The following is a 16,324-nucleotide window of genomic DNA, read 5'->3' on the forward strand; positions in this document are numbered from 1 at the left end:
TGTGGTGTCCACCAGGTGTGCATTTTCTCACCATTCCTCTTTATCTCGTATGTAAACAGGCTGGAGTCTGCCTTCCTCTCCGTTCATGTACCATGCCCTTGGGTAGGTGGAAGAGTTCTCCTAGTTCTGTTATACGCAGATGATGCGCTGCTTATAACCTGCACAGCCAGGAGGTTAGAACTACTGTTGGATAAGTTTGTTTAATTCATGGGGGATCTGGATTTGTCTGCAACAGTGATATGCACATCAAAAGTTTAATATTGGGCTCCGAGCCCTACTCTTTATGATCCCCTTGCCAGCGCTGTCTGCTTCCTGAGATGTGTCCAGGCCCCTTCTTAGTGATCTCTAACTAGATCAAAGAGCAACCTTTGAAGTTCACAGACAGAGTTTCTCTCCATCTATTCTCCAGTGTGGCCCACCTAGCTCACAAGAATGCATCAATACCCAACTTTGTCTTGAGGGATTCCTCTACCTCCTAATGTCTTCAATATACAGGCCTGAGCTTCCCAAAATGGGAATACACTTGCATTCAGTGTGTATACACAGCACACACACCAGTACTGTTACCTCCTTGTATTGTCACCCAAGGCACACACACATTCAGCACACACATTCACTCTACATGCACTGCTCAGTACTGTAGCCTTGCTGCATTTTGCAATGGTGTGCCACTTGCAGGCACACGCACTGCAATCACACACATTCACCTTGCACATGCTGCATAACACTATGGGCCTCATTCTGACTTTGGCGGGCGGCGGAGGCCGCCCGCCAAAGTACCGCCGTCAGAATACCGCTGCGACGTCAAAAGACCGCCGCGGTAATTCTGAGTTTCCCGCTGGGCTGGCGACCGTCAGAAGGCCGCCCGCCAGCCCAGCGGGAAACCCCCTTCCACGAGGATGCCGGTTCCGGATGGAGCAGCGGAGTGGAAAGGGTGCAACGGGTGCAGTTGCACCCGTCGCGATTTTCAGTGTCTGCTGTGCAGACACTGAAAATCTTGGTGGGGCCCTGTTAGGGGGCCCCTGCAGTGCCCATGCCATTGGCATGGGCACTGCAGGGGCCCCCAGGGGCCCCATGACACCCGTCACCGCCAACCAGGTTCTGGCGGTCAAAACCGCCAGAACCAGGCTGGCGGTAAGGGGGTTGGAATCCCCATGGCGGCGCTGCCTGCAGCGCCGCCTTGGAGGATTCCTCAGGCCAGGGGAAAACCGGCAGGAAACCGCCGGTTTCCCTTTTCTGACCGCGGCTTTACTGCCGCGGTCAGAATAGGCCTGGATGCACCGCCAGCCTGTTGGCGGTGCGTCCGCGGTCCCCGGCCCTGGCGGTCCATGACCGCCAGGGTCGTAATGACCCCCTATACCTTTCATGAATTGTACTTCTCGCAGGTGCACATACACCGAATGTATGCACCCAACATGCATGCACAATCTGCTCTATCCCTGTACTGTACCCTTCCCAGGCGCACATACATCCAGTGCAGTGTCACCATTCCTGCACTGTGCATCACTTCACATCCAACCAATGTAGGCCAAAGGAGATGAGTTAAGCACACATCACTAGAACATTAAAAAAAGGTAAGTGAAGTGGTTGACCTCACTCCAGTGACAGAGATTGAAATTGACCTGATCACTCCTACTGATCACTATATGGTATACTGCCACTAATTTGCTCATGCTGCTTAACTACCAGTGATGATGGTACCCTTTTCTGCACTATGAGGGTAGCTCTTTGGGTGCCCTTTCTGGTCTAACAAGACTGCAAACCATGAGACAGGCCTAGAAAATGGTCCACATGCATGATGTATGTTTGACTATGAAAACAGAAATCACTTTAGGGATTCAGACAACAGTACGGTTAGGCACTCAGGACAAGGGTAAACATCCATTACCATGCAGATGACTTTTCTGCCCCAACACACATACTGAAATATCTTAGTCTACTTTCAGTGCAATGCACCTACTAGTGATTGAATATTATTTGATGTGAGAAACGGGGATTCTGGTTAAAGCAGTGAAACCGTACTCATGCAAAAAACACAATCCATGTCAGGGTGAGACACAAAAAACCCAAAATTAACCTGTGCTCAGCCCTGTGGTAGCTTGGGAGAGAGCATTGAGGCTTTGCTTAGAGGCAACATTTAAAACATTTATGCAGCACTTCAAATAGTAATAAAGAGAAAACACAACTCAAGAAAACTTCCAATACCAATTTAGAAAAATAAAGCAAAATGTAATAAATAATCAAAACCAAAACAACTAAATCCAATCAGTAGAGCTGGAGACCGTTCACAGTGAAGGGGCAGGGCTGCATTGCAGACAGTCATCAATGAAGTGGGAAGAGCAGGCCTGGTGTCAACGGTGGTTGTTGCTGTAGTGTGAATAGAATATGTAACAGAACAACTAGGTCCTAAACAACTATAGCCCAAACTACTACTGCTAAACAACTAAAAAGTCTCTACAACTAAGTACTGAACAACTACTGTCTAAACAACAATTGTGCCTGAATAACAATTGCCTGAACAACTAATATATATATGTATATATATATTCTAAACAACTAATAAACCATAAAAAACAAAAAGAAAACCTTACCTTAAAATGAGTTGTTCAGGCAATTGTTACTCAGGCACAATTGTTGTTTAGACAGTAGTTGTTCAGTACTTAGTTGTAGAGACTTTTTAGTTGTTTAGCAGTAGTGGTTCAGGCGAGTAGTGGTTTAGACCTAGTTGTTCAGGATGTTTCCCGTGTGAAGATCCTGTCATCCTCACGTATGGTCAGGTCGGAACTTTGCGATGGCACTCCCAGCAAGCGGTCAGTGACGCAGCATGTAAGGTCAGATTGAAGGAACTTTATATTGGTGGGAAGTGCAAGCGACAAATAGTTGCCACCAACTGACCCATTCGCAGTCGTGAACAGTCCAAGGGCCAGATGTATGAAAGGGTTTTACCCATTCTGTGTCTATGGGAAAAAGTGTTCGTACATATGGCCCCAAAATCTTCAATTCAGCTTTGAAGTCTCTCCTGCTGTGACAATTGGCTTTTTAAGAGGAAGATGGAGAGGGGAAGTATGTACTTCAATAGAAGTAGAACCCCCAACACAAACCTTCAAAAACCCATACCCTAAATGATATTTGATGTCTGGAAATGGAATATGAGAAGGCTAAGTTGAGACCCCAAATATTTGTCATCCGCCAAGCAGCCAGACAAGCTATGTGAGGAGAGGAAGCTTTGCAAGACTTATGCTGATGACCAGAACTAGAAGCAAATCAGCCAGGAAAACAAAGACCACCTGCTCTGGAGCACCATCCTGCTTGCCAAGACCATTGTGCCCTGTGAGGAACAGGAGAGCATTAGAGGAAGTGGGGTATTATGGGGAACCCTACTGAGTGGACTCCTGGTGCGAGGTGTAAGTAGATGGCTGCTGCACCAATTAGGTTGTTGCCCATGTGTAGATTCAAGTCAGTGACCCCAGTGTGCCAGGAGAGGGGCCCCTTCAAGATAGCTGTGAGCAGAGTGTCATGCAGGAATAGTAAAAGCCTGTGCAGCCTTTTTGCAGCAACCCTGTGGCGAAGGATGGCCAATGTTGAAGCTACGCTGGATAGCGAGGGCCAAAGCCTGTGCAGAACTCTAGCGAAAACCATGCATGCCAGGAATGGCCACCATGGTACAGATTACTGTACAATGAAAGGCTGGCACCTTGGTTGAGTGTTCTAGCAACCCTGAATGCTAAGAAAAAAATATATCTGGTTCATTAATAAAATGTAATGTGTGTCTATTTATAAGTATCTGGGCAGTGTTAGTGGCCTAGTTTTCGACAACATCTCGCCTCCAGGTTATGCTTTTAACACTTTGGCAGAGAAATGCACAATGCTTCTCTAGAACCACTGCTGCATAGGCAGCACTTATGAAATTTGCAAATTTTTGTTGACTTGGTCTACCGTCATAATTACAGAATGTTTTATTTTTTACCAAACTCCACGTCACTGGTCCAAATCCGTGCGTTTGCGAAACCTTATAATTATCAGCAAACCCTCATATACTTGGTTTGTTCCTAAATGATATGCCCACCGTCGAAGAGAATCCTATTTAGGAGTAAGCTGTCCAGTCCCTTTCAGACTCTCTGGCTACAAGATGCAGTTTGTTTTGCATATTGTTTTTATGTGCCCTGTTTTCCTAACTGCTCGGAAGAGTTGGTTTCATGATCCCTTGAAGTGCTTGGTTCTTCAGGCACTGATTCTATGTAGCACCCTCAGATGACCACTAGATTTGTGAAATATATCAGCATTACCGATAACTTACTGTCAGTAACTGTCCTAAGTCAATACGGCCAGTGTTTTGTTGAGCAATGATCATCTCGTACCTCACCTTTGTTAACATATTGTTTAAAATGTTTTTTCCCTTAACTTGCTTAAGACAATTTCATTTTTTTTAGTTTGGTTCACAAGGAATAACAGGAACAGATGAGAGAATCAGGACCAGAGAGTGGGAAGGAGGATGGTGTAATGAAACAGATAAAATAAAGAAGAGTATGCCAGTAATTGAATATGTCTGACACGAGGCAAGGGAAATCAAACATGAAAATTAGCAAAGGTAGTCGGAAAGGTGGAAATAATAAGGCGACATAAGTTAATGATATGAAATGGAGTACAGAAGATAAGAATGGGAATTTTTAAATGAAGCTGTAAAATGATAACTAAAAGGCAGCAGACATTATAGACTCGGGATACTTTGTTAAGGAAGTTGCCAGGAAAATGTAATTGAAAGCCAAGATGTAGGATGAGAAGCAGAGTAAGGATGGTTTGTGCTATTTTGTTGTTCAACAGATGCATCTGTATAACAGGAAACACCTGCATTGTTAAAATTATTATTAATATGTTGACATGAAATGCTCCTTATTTCTTTCAGAAATTCCACTAGCAACTTCGATTACTCTTCAAGAAATTTTTGATCAAAATGGAAGGATGTCTCAAGGCATAATTGATCATCTCTGTGTCCTTGAAAATGGAACTGTGAATGCAGCAGTTACTTCTTCTGTATACATACCGAACCTGGATAAATTAGTATGTGGCTGCCAAGATGGAAAAATTATTATTACACCTGCTTTACATGCTATACGAACCAGACTTCTACAGGAATATTCACTTTTAAAAGGTAATTTAATAGTACAATTTTATTGTACATACAATGCCGACTGCATAGTCACAATGATGCTGAAAATAAAACCCTACGCTGACCAACAAGTACCACAAACAGGAGAAACCTGTTCCTTAGTGTTCGTGTTAATTCCTTCACTCGAGCAATGCCCCCTAGAATGTAAGAGGTTGTTTTGCTTTCTCTCTTTTCCATCATTCTTCATAACTGATGAGTCGTGTAGTTTTTTTGTAAACAATAATGCCATTTTATTTTCAACATTTGCCTGCACTGTGCAAAACTTATGCATTCGATCCTTTGCAGAACTGTAGCCAAGACAAATGAAACATTCACACACTATATGTTAACACGTTCCCCAGGGTAAGAACCATCTATTTCACATATATCTATAAATAAATATTTGCCCTTTATGGACCTGCAGAGCTAACATTTTGGACCTGTACGTTGTAAGAGGCTGATAAACAGTTCTCATTGCATGTGCCTATCAACAAACCTAGTATCTGTTTAGGATAAATTGTTGGCATATTTAACTTTGTGTAAGTGAAATGCACTGTTTTTTAGGCCACTGCATGGCTTTAGCTACTGTCAGGAACGGGTCATTTGGGAAGTGTTTATCACAAGCACACAGTGAGAAGAAGAGGCATGTCCACATCGGCTGACTGGCCACGTCCCCTGCCTTTTTCCGGATCTAAAGAGTGTCTGTCAGGCTGCACAAAAGTCAGCCTGACAGATACTCTTCAGGTTCAGGTCAGGCAGCCAGGAGCTGGACATGTGCTAAGTGTGCGGATTCCTGGCTGACTGAGCTGAACTTTGCTGAGCTGAAGAAGTCACAGCTCTGTGGGTCTGACCTCTTCAGCCTGGCAAAAGTGCCTCGAGCCTGGCAAAGTTACCTCAAGCGCTCCACCTCATGATGAGGTGGAATGTCACCAATTGCTTCGGACCGGGACACTTTAGTTTTAAGCCCTGAAGTTCCCAGGGATGAGTGGCAATCAGTGACAACTTGTTCTGGTGGGGTCAGCAGTCTCACTTTGTGGTGAGACTGGGACTGCTGCATTCCCTCATTTGCATGACCTCCGGTCTCTGGCAGCCATCCCACCCTTCTGGGACCTCTGAGGCGTCTTTGTCAGAGCTGCTGGACTTGAAGTAAGTTTTATTTATTGTTTTATGTTTGGTGCATGCATATAAGAAAGCAAAAAGATTGGGTATGACCCTGCATAAGCAAGAAAGTCCAACAATGGGTGTGAGTGAGCTGTATGTGTGCATGTGTGTAACTTCCCCTACCCCTCTCCCTCATTAAATTACCGTCTGTGACTGCTAGACACCCAGCTCAGAACATAAAGTGCCTGCCATAATGCGTGTTAAGACCTAACTCAAGCAGAATGGCGAGAAAGAGACTGATCCAAGGAATGGTGACTTTGGAGAATAGGCTGGTAGGGTTTTGGAAAAAACATGACTGCTTTTCCAGTATTTACTAGTTCCAGGTCATCTACCCTTTTAAGACACTTAGGCCAAACAGTTGTTATGGGTCATCCTAGGCTACATCAACAGAAAAAATCAAGAAACATTGACCATGTTGCCTCATAACATTGCATGTGAGTGATTGTGGCTTCCACTACATGATTTAGTTTATTCACTGGCTTTTGCATTCCTTCACCTTGTTTTGTTAACTTCTCAGTCCCTTGTGTTTCCCTATTACCAGTGTCCTCTTGTTCCAATTTCCCTGTTTCTGTTAGTGCTCTCTTAGTTATCCATCTTGCAGTTGTTCTTTGATAGTGCTTGAATTCCAGTAAGTGTTCTGTTATTCCTTGGGGTTCATCACAGTTTAATCTTAGTGTATGCTTGAAGTGAACTTGTTGCCTTTATAACTATTAGATTATCATCTTCTATGCAACATACTGAAATCTCCTCTGAAGTCAGGTGATGCACAGATTACCAAAAGGCGAGACAACATGGAGACACCCAAAGCTGAGAATTGATATCATTCTGACTTTCCCTCTCTTACTTTGATTTATTTTGTCCTTTTCCCCTGAAGTTTGTACTAGTGAGTTTTCAGTTGCTTTGGTCAGTCTCTATTGGAAGGGATGGGTTTCTGTCACATATGCATGCCAATTCCTTCATGTATTCCACAAGTTCTTGGCAGCTATCTACACTTGTGACCAAACACCTAGAACATGGGCTGAATAGCAGCCATGTGATACTGTAGGCAAGGCCTTAGAGAAGAAATAAAATAATGAGTGAACCTGTTACCCCAGATGGTGCTTGTTGGCTTTCATGGGTGTGGTAACTTGTTTCATAGTTGTGCTGCCTTCACTGAGAAAGCTCGCCCTCCGTGTCTCACTTTCCTAAATTTCAGAATACATAGGAGATTCTATTATCAAAATATACTCAATATTATGCACCAGCTGAGATGCTTCTGGATTGCCCTTATTTGTCCGGGGCCAGACGTTATCAGGGAGTATATCTGGGTGTTTAGAGAGTGAGCAGCATAGAAGTTCATTAGTAAAGCCCGGGTACTTAAAACCTACTTTGACTAACTCTTGCTTGGAAATGCTGTAAATAACATTCATTCTACATAAGCAAATTAACTAAAAGCAAAAACTGGTAAACCTAGACTTTTGCACATTTCTTTGAGCAAGGCCTGGCTCATTGTTGCAAACCACCTGAAGTAACATTAGGTTTCCCAAAGAAACCTACTATCAATTTTTATCACTACATTATGGATTAGAAATGACCATTGTTTGCATGGTATTCTCCCATATTTTTTTGCCCTCACTACCCTACTTTTTCTGACTCGTTTATGTTGGCCATAGGACTATTTGCGATTTTCTGCTGCTAATCAGTGGTAAAGTGCTTGTACTCTATCTTTTAAACATAGTAAAATAGGCTCACACCTTAAAATTCTCTAGTATATAGTGCTATATCTATCAGAGGCCTGTAAATTGTATTCTACAAGTGGGTTGCAACACTCATTGTGCCACCCACTAAAGTAACACTGAAAAACATGTATCAATCCTGCCATTGCAGCCTGCAGTATAGTTTTAAGCTGTCATTTCGACCTGCAAAATAAACCTTTTACCAGGGCTATGCCTTTCTTTTTAATACTTATAAATCAAGCCTAGAGTCGGACCAGATGTCCATATAACAGGGAGCTTGGGAGCTTGGTATTCAAAAAGTAGAACATGTGCACTAGGGGCATGATTATGAGTTTGGCGGCCGGAAAACCTGCAGCTCTGCGGCGGTCTCCCCACCTGCCCTATTAGGAGTTTTAAAATGGGCTGACATGTGGAAACCAAGGTTTCTGCTGGTCAGCATAGCGGAAAACATGCAGCGGCATTGGACTCGGCTCCACATGGAGCTGAGTCCAATGCCTTAGCACAGGGTGCCTCCCTAACGCCCTTGGAATGCGCACTGCCTACTTAGCAGAGAGTGCGCATTTTGACTGTGCTGGGGAGGAGGACAATGTCGTCAGGCAGTGCAGGGACCACCCTGTAGTCCCCAGCACTTGTTCTCCACCAGCCCTTTAATGGCAGTTGAACCGCCATGAAAAGGCTAGCTGAGAACATGTTTGTAATCAGCAGTGTGGCTCTGACTTGAGCACCATCCTGGTTGATCACAACCCAGACCGCCACCAGCCCATCAGGATCAGAGATCCTGGTGGAGATGGGGTTCTTTTGGCGGTCCAACTGCCAAATTTGTAATGTGGCGGTTGGACCACCACAGCCACAGCAGTCTGACCGCAAGCATGAGTCAGGCGGTCTTGAGACCACCAGACTCGTAATCTGGATATTGTCAAACCAGGGCACACCACAAAAGTCCATTCATTTTTGCTGTAGACGTCAAAACACCAACTCGTGGTAGGTGTGTTAGCAATTTTATTCTCATCCAAATAATTCATGAGGAAAACAGCCATCATGAGTCCAGGAATACAACAGCCAACACGTGTTTCATCAGCAAGACTTTTTCAAGGCTATAGAATGTATATGCAAAAGAAAACAAATGTTTCCTCAATCAGATGTAACACGCAATGAACAGATAATATAATTCACTTAAGTTGCCAAACCAAGAGACCCGTGATTGAAGTGCTACATGTGCACGAAGTATGTACAAAAAGAGTTAGTACATCAGTGAATACATGCAAACCCACATGCATCAAATAGAAAGGAAAATATCCTGAAATATTCAGTCAATAGCAACTGAAAAAACCCAGTGACCACACTTGTAAACTCATTTATGTCAGCAGTACTATTAGGTCTTTTAAAGAAAGACTTCAGAAGCACATTAGGGCCATTAGACATAACACAGACTACCTTTCGCAGCACATTGTAACTCAACACATGGAGAAAGAGAAATTTTGATTTATGGTATTGACACATTGGGAACTTGTCCACGTGGTGGTAATAAGACTTTGATGTTAAGACGTATGGAGAGCAAATGGATTTTGAAACTGAGAGCAGTGGAGAAAGGGCTAAATACAGAAAAGGATCTACATGTTTTTTTGTAATGCTCTTGTATCATATGTGATTGTCACACACTTTTATTATGTTTATTTTGCAGTATTTCCACATTTCTGGTTTTCAATAAGGTTTAGTTATGGAGAACATTCATGACGGGTTTGATCTAATGTCAGATGATATGTTTTGGTTGAAAATATTTTGTGATCACACTGTTTCAATCTTTTTTCAGTAATTTCTACTGCAGCATAAGTTCACACGAGGGGCTACATTACTTGATGGCTATTCATTGTAGGTAAAATATTTTTTGGGTATCACCTATTAAGTTTTTTCAAGTAATATTTCAATCTGATTATTTGACTGTTGTGTACACATGAATGAGATTTATGAACTGTGTTTAAGTGGATGCACAATTGCATACTTTTCTTTCCATCACGCGGTGCACTATCTGTTTTCTGATTCACTGGTCTCGCATATAATTTTTGTGCATTCCGCATTTGATAACATCACACGGTGCACTATCCGATGTTGACACACTGGTCCCGTATACACTTTCTGTACGTTTCGCTGTTGCCACATATGATAACATCACATACTTACTCACGTCTCTTTGTTTTTACCTTGCATTTACAGTCCTCTCTCTGTTCATTATTTCTTCTATATATACATGACAAAATGGTGGCACCCTTTAGCCGAATTTTTCCATACGTGCATTTTCACAATGCCCTAAGGTAAGACGCACGCTTGTGTTTTTCATTGGCGTTACAACTGGGTCTTTACCCTTTGATCTACGACTCATGGGGTGCAAGTGGTTTTATGCATGACAAGGTTTTTATAGACGGAGTCTTCTGAAGTGTTTTGTACTGTTTTAAAGACAGTATGTTTACATGGCAACTGGTGCACTGCGACCGCAATTTATATATTATTTGTGATAGTTCTTACTACTTTATAGATCTTGTTATGGGGACAGACTTTGTTTTTATGATACAATGTTTCCTTTGTGATCACATTTTCTTTTCATATTTCCACTTTCCACGCATTGGCAATATTGATTTTGGTTGGATTGACAAATATATTTCTCTTAGGGTGTTACTGATATAGTCGATCATTGAAACACGTTTGTGGCTACATATATGTATGGAATGCCTAAGTAGATGTCCTTGGTGGTCTTATTTACTACTACTTTCATATTCTTTACGTGTATGGGGTAGTTCATGTGTCTTGAGTTATATTACAACTGCAGCATCACTTTTATATTTTGGTAAAAGACGGTTATTTTATTAATCACTTTACCGTCTTCCACCCTTCACGACAGTTGTTTCGGGAGAGTTGCTTGTCCGTATACTTTATTTTGTCTGTTTTGTAGAGTTACAAATTTCTTGCGATTGGCCTTGTTTTATATTATATGGAGATTTCTCTGTGGTTTTAATCTTAATTGATTTACACCAGCATTGTGGTTTCTTCATTTATGTTTCACTCAAGCTTATCATGGTCGTATGGGTTATTTAGTAACACAAGACTGATTTTTATGGACTTAATCTTCATAGCGTCAAGATCTTTCCTCGTTCAAGAACTACATATACAACATGTCAAAACTTGGACAATATTTGTATACATCCGGTCTCAGGGTAGGTCACAGCTTGTCCACGTAGTTTTCACTTTGGATCTTGTGTGCCTATATAGAGGGACATGTCTCTTTGATATGGTTTTACTCTCTATTCACCGTATATTTTTGGAGTGTAGTCACTGGGTTTTTTCAGTCACTATTGTATAGTACCTCATACAATTTGTGGACACTTTGTTCTTTTTACAAAATACGTATAAATAGGAAGTGCGAACCGACTGCACAGCCACGTTGTTTTTGTAATTATAGACTCGTAATCTGGCCCTTGATGTTTGCATGTCTTGGTAGTGAAACACCTACAAAGTCAGTTTTCACTGTAGCAAGTCTGGCTTTCACATAGAAAGCTCTGGGTTACAGTGTAACTCCTTACAATGCATAACCTCAGTTTGGGGAAAAAATCCAACCTAATGGTCAAGTCTGATTTAAAATACTATGCTATTTTGAAAATGCCACTTTTAGAAAGTTGGTGTCTAAGGTCACCTGACTGTTAATGGCTTTCCTGTGATGTCTCTTGCTATGAGCCAGTGCACAAAGTAATTGGATGTGGGCAGGTGAGATTGGATGGCTGGGAAGGAGCTATGCCCCTTCCCTGACTGTACTTCGGAAGGCAGGCTTGGGGCTGCATACTGGCCTTTCTGACTTAAGAAAACGTCTAACCTGTCACTGGCAAATGCAGCTCACACCTAGGTCTGCTTGTTCTTAGTTTCACAGCTAGGCTGGAAACAACCTCAGTGGAAAGGGAAAAACTGATCAGGGCCAGTTTTAGAGTTAGATAAATGGATGTCCCCCACCCACAGGCCAGCACGGGGCATCCAATTGAAGAGAAGGACTGCCCTGCTGTATACAAATTATAAAGGAAGACTGGACCTGCTTGTTTTGAGCCTAGGGTCCTAGAGGGGACTCCAAGGGTGAGCTGGCTACCCTCCTTTTTGAGCTACAAGGACACAACAACCTAGCGGCCTTTCCTACTTCACGCTTATTATACCCAACTGGACATGACCTGGTCCCTTCTGCTGGCCTATGTGGGAGTGAGTCCTGAACCCTAGGTCTTGTCCTCAAGGTCCGGGACCCTTGGCTGGAGTCAGATTGCACTCCTCCCTGAATAATTACATGGTTCACTAGCTCTAAAGCAGCTCTAGATTGGGCCTCATAGAGCTGCATCACACAGTTCTCGAGACAGTTTCACTGGATCCAATGCAGAGTAACACAGAGCCCCACAGAGTCATGCCACACATTCCTCAGATCGACGTCAGAAGGTAAAACTTCCAGTAGGATCAATTTGGTCCTGTATCTAGCCTCCACTCAAATCGCTTTTGCCTGAACTTTTGACTTTGTCCCAGTCTGGTGTGATCAGATACCCACAGTTGATGATTCATGCCTTTTGTGACTATTTTTATACTTAAAGTTTAAAAATCACAACTCTGGTTCTACTGATTGGAGTTTTTAAAACATTTTATTATTTCATTCTCTACATCTCTAATTTGATTTTGGGGATTTCTCTTGTATTGTGCTTTTGCCTTATTACTGTTTGCATATTGCATAAACACTTCACTCATTGCCTCTACGTAAAGTCTGACTACTTTTTGTGCCAAACTTTCAAAGGGCTAAGCATTGGTTTATTTAGTGACTTTTGTGGTTCACCCAGACAAGGTTTAGGGTTGCTCTTTGACATGGGCTGTCAGCCCCTTAAGACATAACAAATAATCCCATGTCTTACATTGTGGAACTGTTTTAGAGCTTCACTGGATTTCTAATGAAATCTGAAGTCTCTTTCCCTTTCAGAATAGCAATCCAGTTTGCATTATCCTGCAAATATATTAGTCTGACATTCTACAAAATGGTACTGGGTTGTCACTGATTGCATATAGTTTCCTAAATTGTTGCAAAAAATAAGCTTCAACAAGGCTGATAAACACCAAGTGTCTGCTAATTGGTAACATAAAACAACATATGAAATAAAATAACATAACATTCAACATAGTTGACTTGTAGCTTACACATTTTTTGAAGAAAACAATATTTGCCTATAGTTTTTGGAAATCCTCTAACTGCAAGAAATATGATTTTTTGGCTATTGTGCTTTAGAAAAAATTAAGAAAACATAGACATAGACCATAATTAAATATTTGAGAAAATTTGTAATCCATTTTGCTCCACCCCTAGTGAATGTATTAGGGAACAGTGGTGTACAAAATAGCCCTTGGTTGACACTGCATAACATTTGTAAAATGATTCCATAAAATGAGTTTAGCCAAAGTTGATAAGCCCATAGGGTCAACGTAATTGGTGTGTAAGGTTCTACACTGAAAATCAATAATAAAACATAACATAAAATAACATGACATGACAGAGCATGAACTAATGTAACACTCCTGAGTTGACTTAAGAGTAGTGTGTTTCTTTGTAGCAAACCAAACTAGCTTTTGGTCTAAATCTGTAACAGTCATACCTCTCCTTGAAAAATACAAATGTACATTTAGAGCTTGGCTTTATGTGTCTCGGATAAGGTTCAAATGTCGGAAGGCATGGCCGAGGCGTCAAGATGGCGGACGCACTTTTGTAGTGCTCTGAACCCCTCCATCATCCGCTCTAACCGACATGCCATCCATTCACTGGCATGGCCCGTGGTAAGCAGAACCAAGAGCCCTTTGTGAGATCGACGCACACCCACCAGGTTCAGAGGTGGGGATCGGTGCGCACGGCCTGCTGGCGAGCGACCCCTGCTCACTGCTTGGAGCTACTCTGGGACCAGGGATTCCTAACGTGGGATAGGCAGACAGGGGTCGTGCCCCCCCGCGGACCAGAGAGCGGGGGCCGCCCGCCCCCCCCTCCTCCTGGACACACAGCTGGATCTTGAGATTGACCCTGAGAAACATCTGGGAACCAGAGACCCCTTCTCCCTTGGGGGCGGCCGACGGGCCGGGCGCTGGGAGCTGGGACCCCCGGAGACCCCAGACGAACCTGATAATCCAAGGACAGCAGACAAACCCGTGGAGTGCCAACCTTAGGTCCCGCCAATCCTTCACAGCAGGGCCCCACGGGATTACACTGCGTCTCCAGACACTGAAGCCCTGACGGGAAAACCGCACCAGACCTGCCATGGGCAAAGACATACCGGCACGACAAACGGCAGCACAGACCCGCATGGACCAATTTACCACGGGCGCTGTTGGGCCTCAAACGGATGACCGAACCCCAGGCGGGGGTAACGAACCGCAGGCAACATCCAGGAAATTGGCGACAATACTCCAGGCAATCCAAGCTTCCCAGGCAGTCTTCGAATCTAAAATTGGTGAGGTTAGAGTGGACGTGGCCCTGGTCAGAGAGGACCTCCGCAACGCCATGGCCCGAATCACCGAGGCGGAGTCTAGGATCTCCACGGTAGAAGACGACGTGTCCGCCCTCAAGGCCCAGGTTTCCGCGCTGACAGCTAGTACCTCAGAGTTGCACAGGAGAGCCGAAGACGCCGAGAACAGATCGAGACGCAACAACCTCCGCTTGGTAGGTTTTCCCGAAAACACAGCAGAAGCATCTCTTGTCCAGAACCTGGAGGACTGGCTCCGCTCCTGGGTCCTCGCTGCCCACCTCACACAGTGGTTCGCAATCGAACGAGCCCACAGGGCCCTACAGGCAAACCCCACTCTGGGATCTTTACCCAGGTCAGTGATACTACGCCTCTTTAACTTCAAAGACAGAGATGCGATACTGCAAGAGGCATGTGCAAAAGGGGACCTCCTTTGCAATGGAGTAAAAGTCCTCCTTTTCCCGAACTACACGCGAGAAGTTCAACAACAACGCCGCTCATTCACTGAGGTGAAACAAAAACTTAAAGCCATGGATATCCAATACCAACTTCTGTTCCTGGCGCGACTCCGTGTAATATACAAAAACCAAACCCAATTCTTTGACCACCCGACTGCAGCCTGAACCTGGTTGACAGAAGAGATCCCCCTGAGCCTCTGCAAAGACAATGCCAGACTCCTTCAGGGTCCACGGCCAAATTGACCGGGGGGGGGAGCGGCGGCTCGACCGGAGCCTTCGCACGCGGTCTCGGCGGCGCGGGGCATCGATCAGATCTCCTTCACAGTCACTTTCCGGAACCCACTGGGCAAAACCGCGGAGCCTGCGCACGGACCGAAGCCCTGGGATCTCCGAAGACAGCCTCGTCACACCGGGTGGGGGACAGGCCCACTCCGGGCCCCTGGAAGACACAGACTTGTCATGCAGCCTGGTGCTGTGATGCCACTGGCGCCAAAGACCGCTTGATGAGAGGTTACTAGTGGACCAACGGGGTATATATGTCAAGACAATCTTATCAATATTCACCGTAATTCTAGACTTAATCCGGAGAATAGAGGGGTCCATCATCATCACTACAGTTACTGCTACTTTATCAGTTTATAGTTCACCTCACCAGTTCTAGAAGGGAGGTAATTATATTTTTAACTTTCAGATCTAGCAGACAGAGCAGGAAATACAGGGATTCCACAGATCTTGGGAAAACATACACCCCACAGAGTCAAAGACCAGATGAAGGCTCCCCAATATTCCCAGGCCCATTAAAGAGGGGCCCAAGCGGCCATGACAAACACCTTTTACATACTCACCCCCCCATGAACCAAACACAAATCATCTCATGGAACGTCAATGGTCTCCTGGATAAGATAAAACGTACTGCTGTGTTTACTTACATACACAGGCACAGGCCAGACGTACTCCTGTTACAGGAAACTCACCTTCTGGGAAGCAAATGTCCCTTCCTGGCTCGTAAGGGCTTTGATAGTCTACCACACTGGGTTCACTCGTGGCTCAAGGGGAGTAGCCATACTACTTCATTGGTCTTTCCCCATGACAAATATTCAGGTACGAAGAGATCAACACGGGCGATACATAGCCATCACAGGTAAAATTGAAGGGAATACGATTAATATGGTAAGCACCTATGTCCCCCCCACATTAGTTCGGAAAAGTTTAGACGACCTCTCCCAGCTACTCTTAAATCTGCCACCAGGGTTCACAATGATAGGAGGAGACTTTAACTCCACCCCAGACCCAACAACAGACGTGACAGGCCCAATTTCCGCATGTTGGACTTTTTTT

The 16,324-nt window shown here is 44.0% G+C and overlaps 1 protein-coding gene across 2 annotated transcripts in view; it reads left to right on the top strand.

Annotated features, from left to right (window-relative positions):
- The window catches only part of WDR72 (WD repeat domain 72), an 896,838-nt gene that overhangs the window by 308,386 nt on the left and 572,128 nt on the right, over window positions 1-16,324 (top strand). For both annotated transcript variants that reach the window (XM_069222448.1, XM_069222449.1), the window contains one exon: window positions 4,904-5,149. In XM_069222448.1, the coding sequence (XP_069078549.1) occupies window positions 4,904-5,149 (246 nt within the window). The remainder of the gene's footprint in view (window positions 1-4,903; window positions 5,150-16,324) is intronic.

The sequence above is a fragment of the Pleurodeles waltl genome, chromosome 3_1, assembly GCF_031143425.1.
Source record: "Pleurodeles waltl isolate 20211129_DDA chromosome 3_1, aPleWal1.hap1.20221129, whole genome shotgun sequence".
Lineage (NCBI taxonomy): Eukaryota > Metazoa > Chordata > Amphibia > Caudata > Salamandridae > Pleurodeles > Pleurodeles waltl.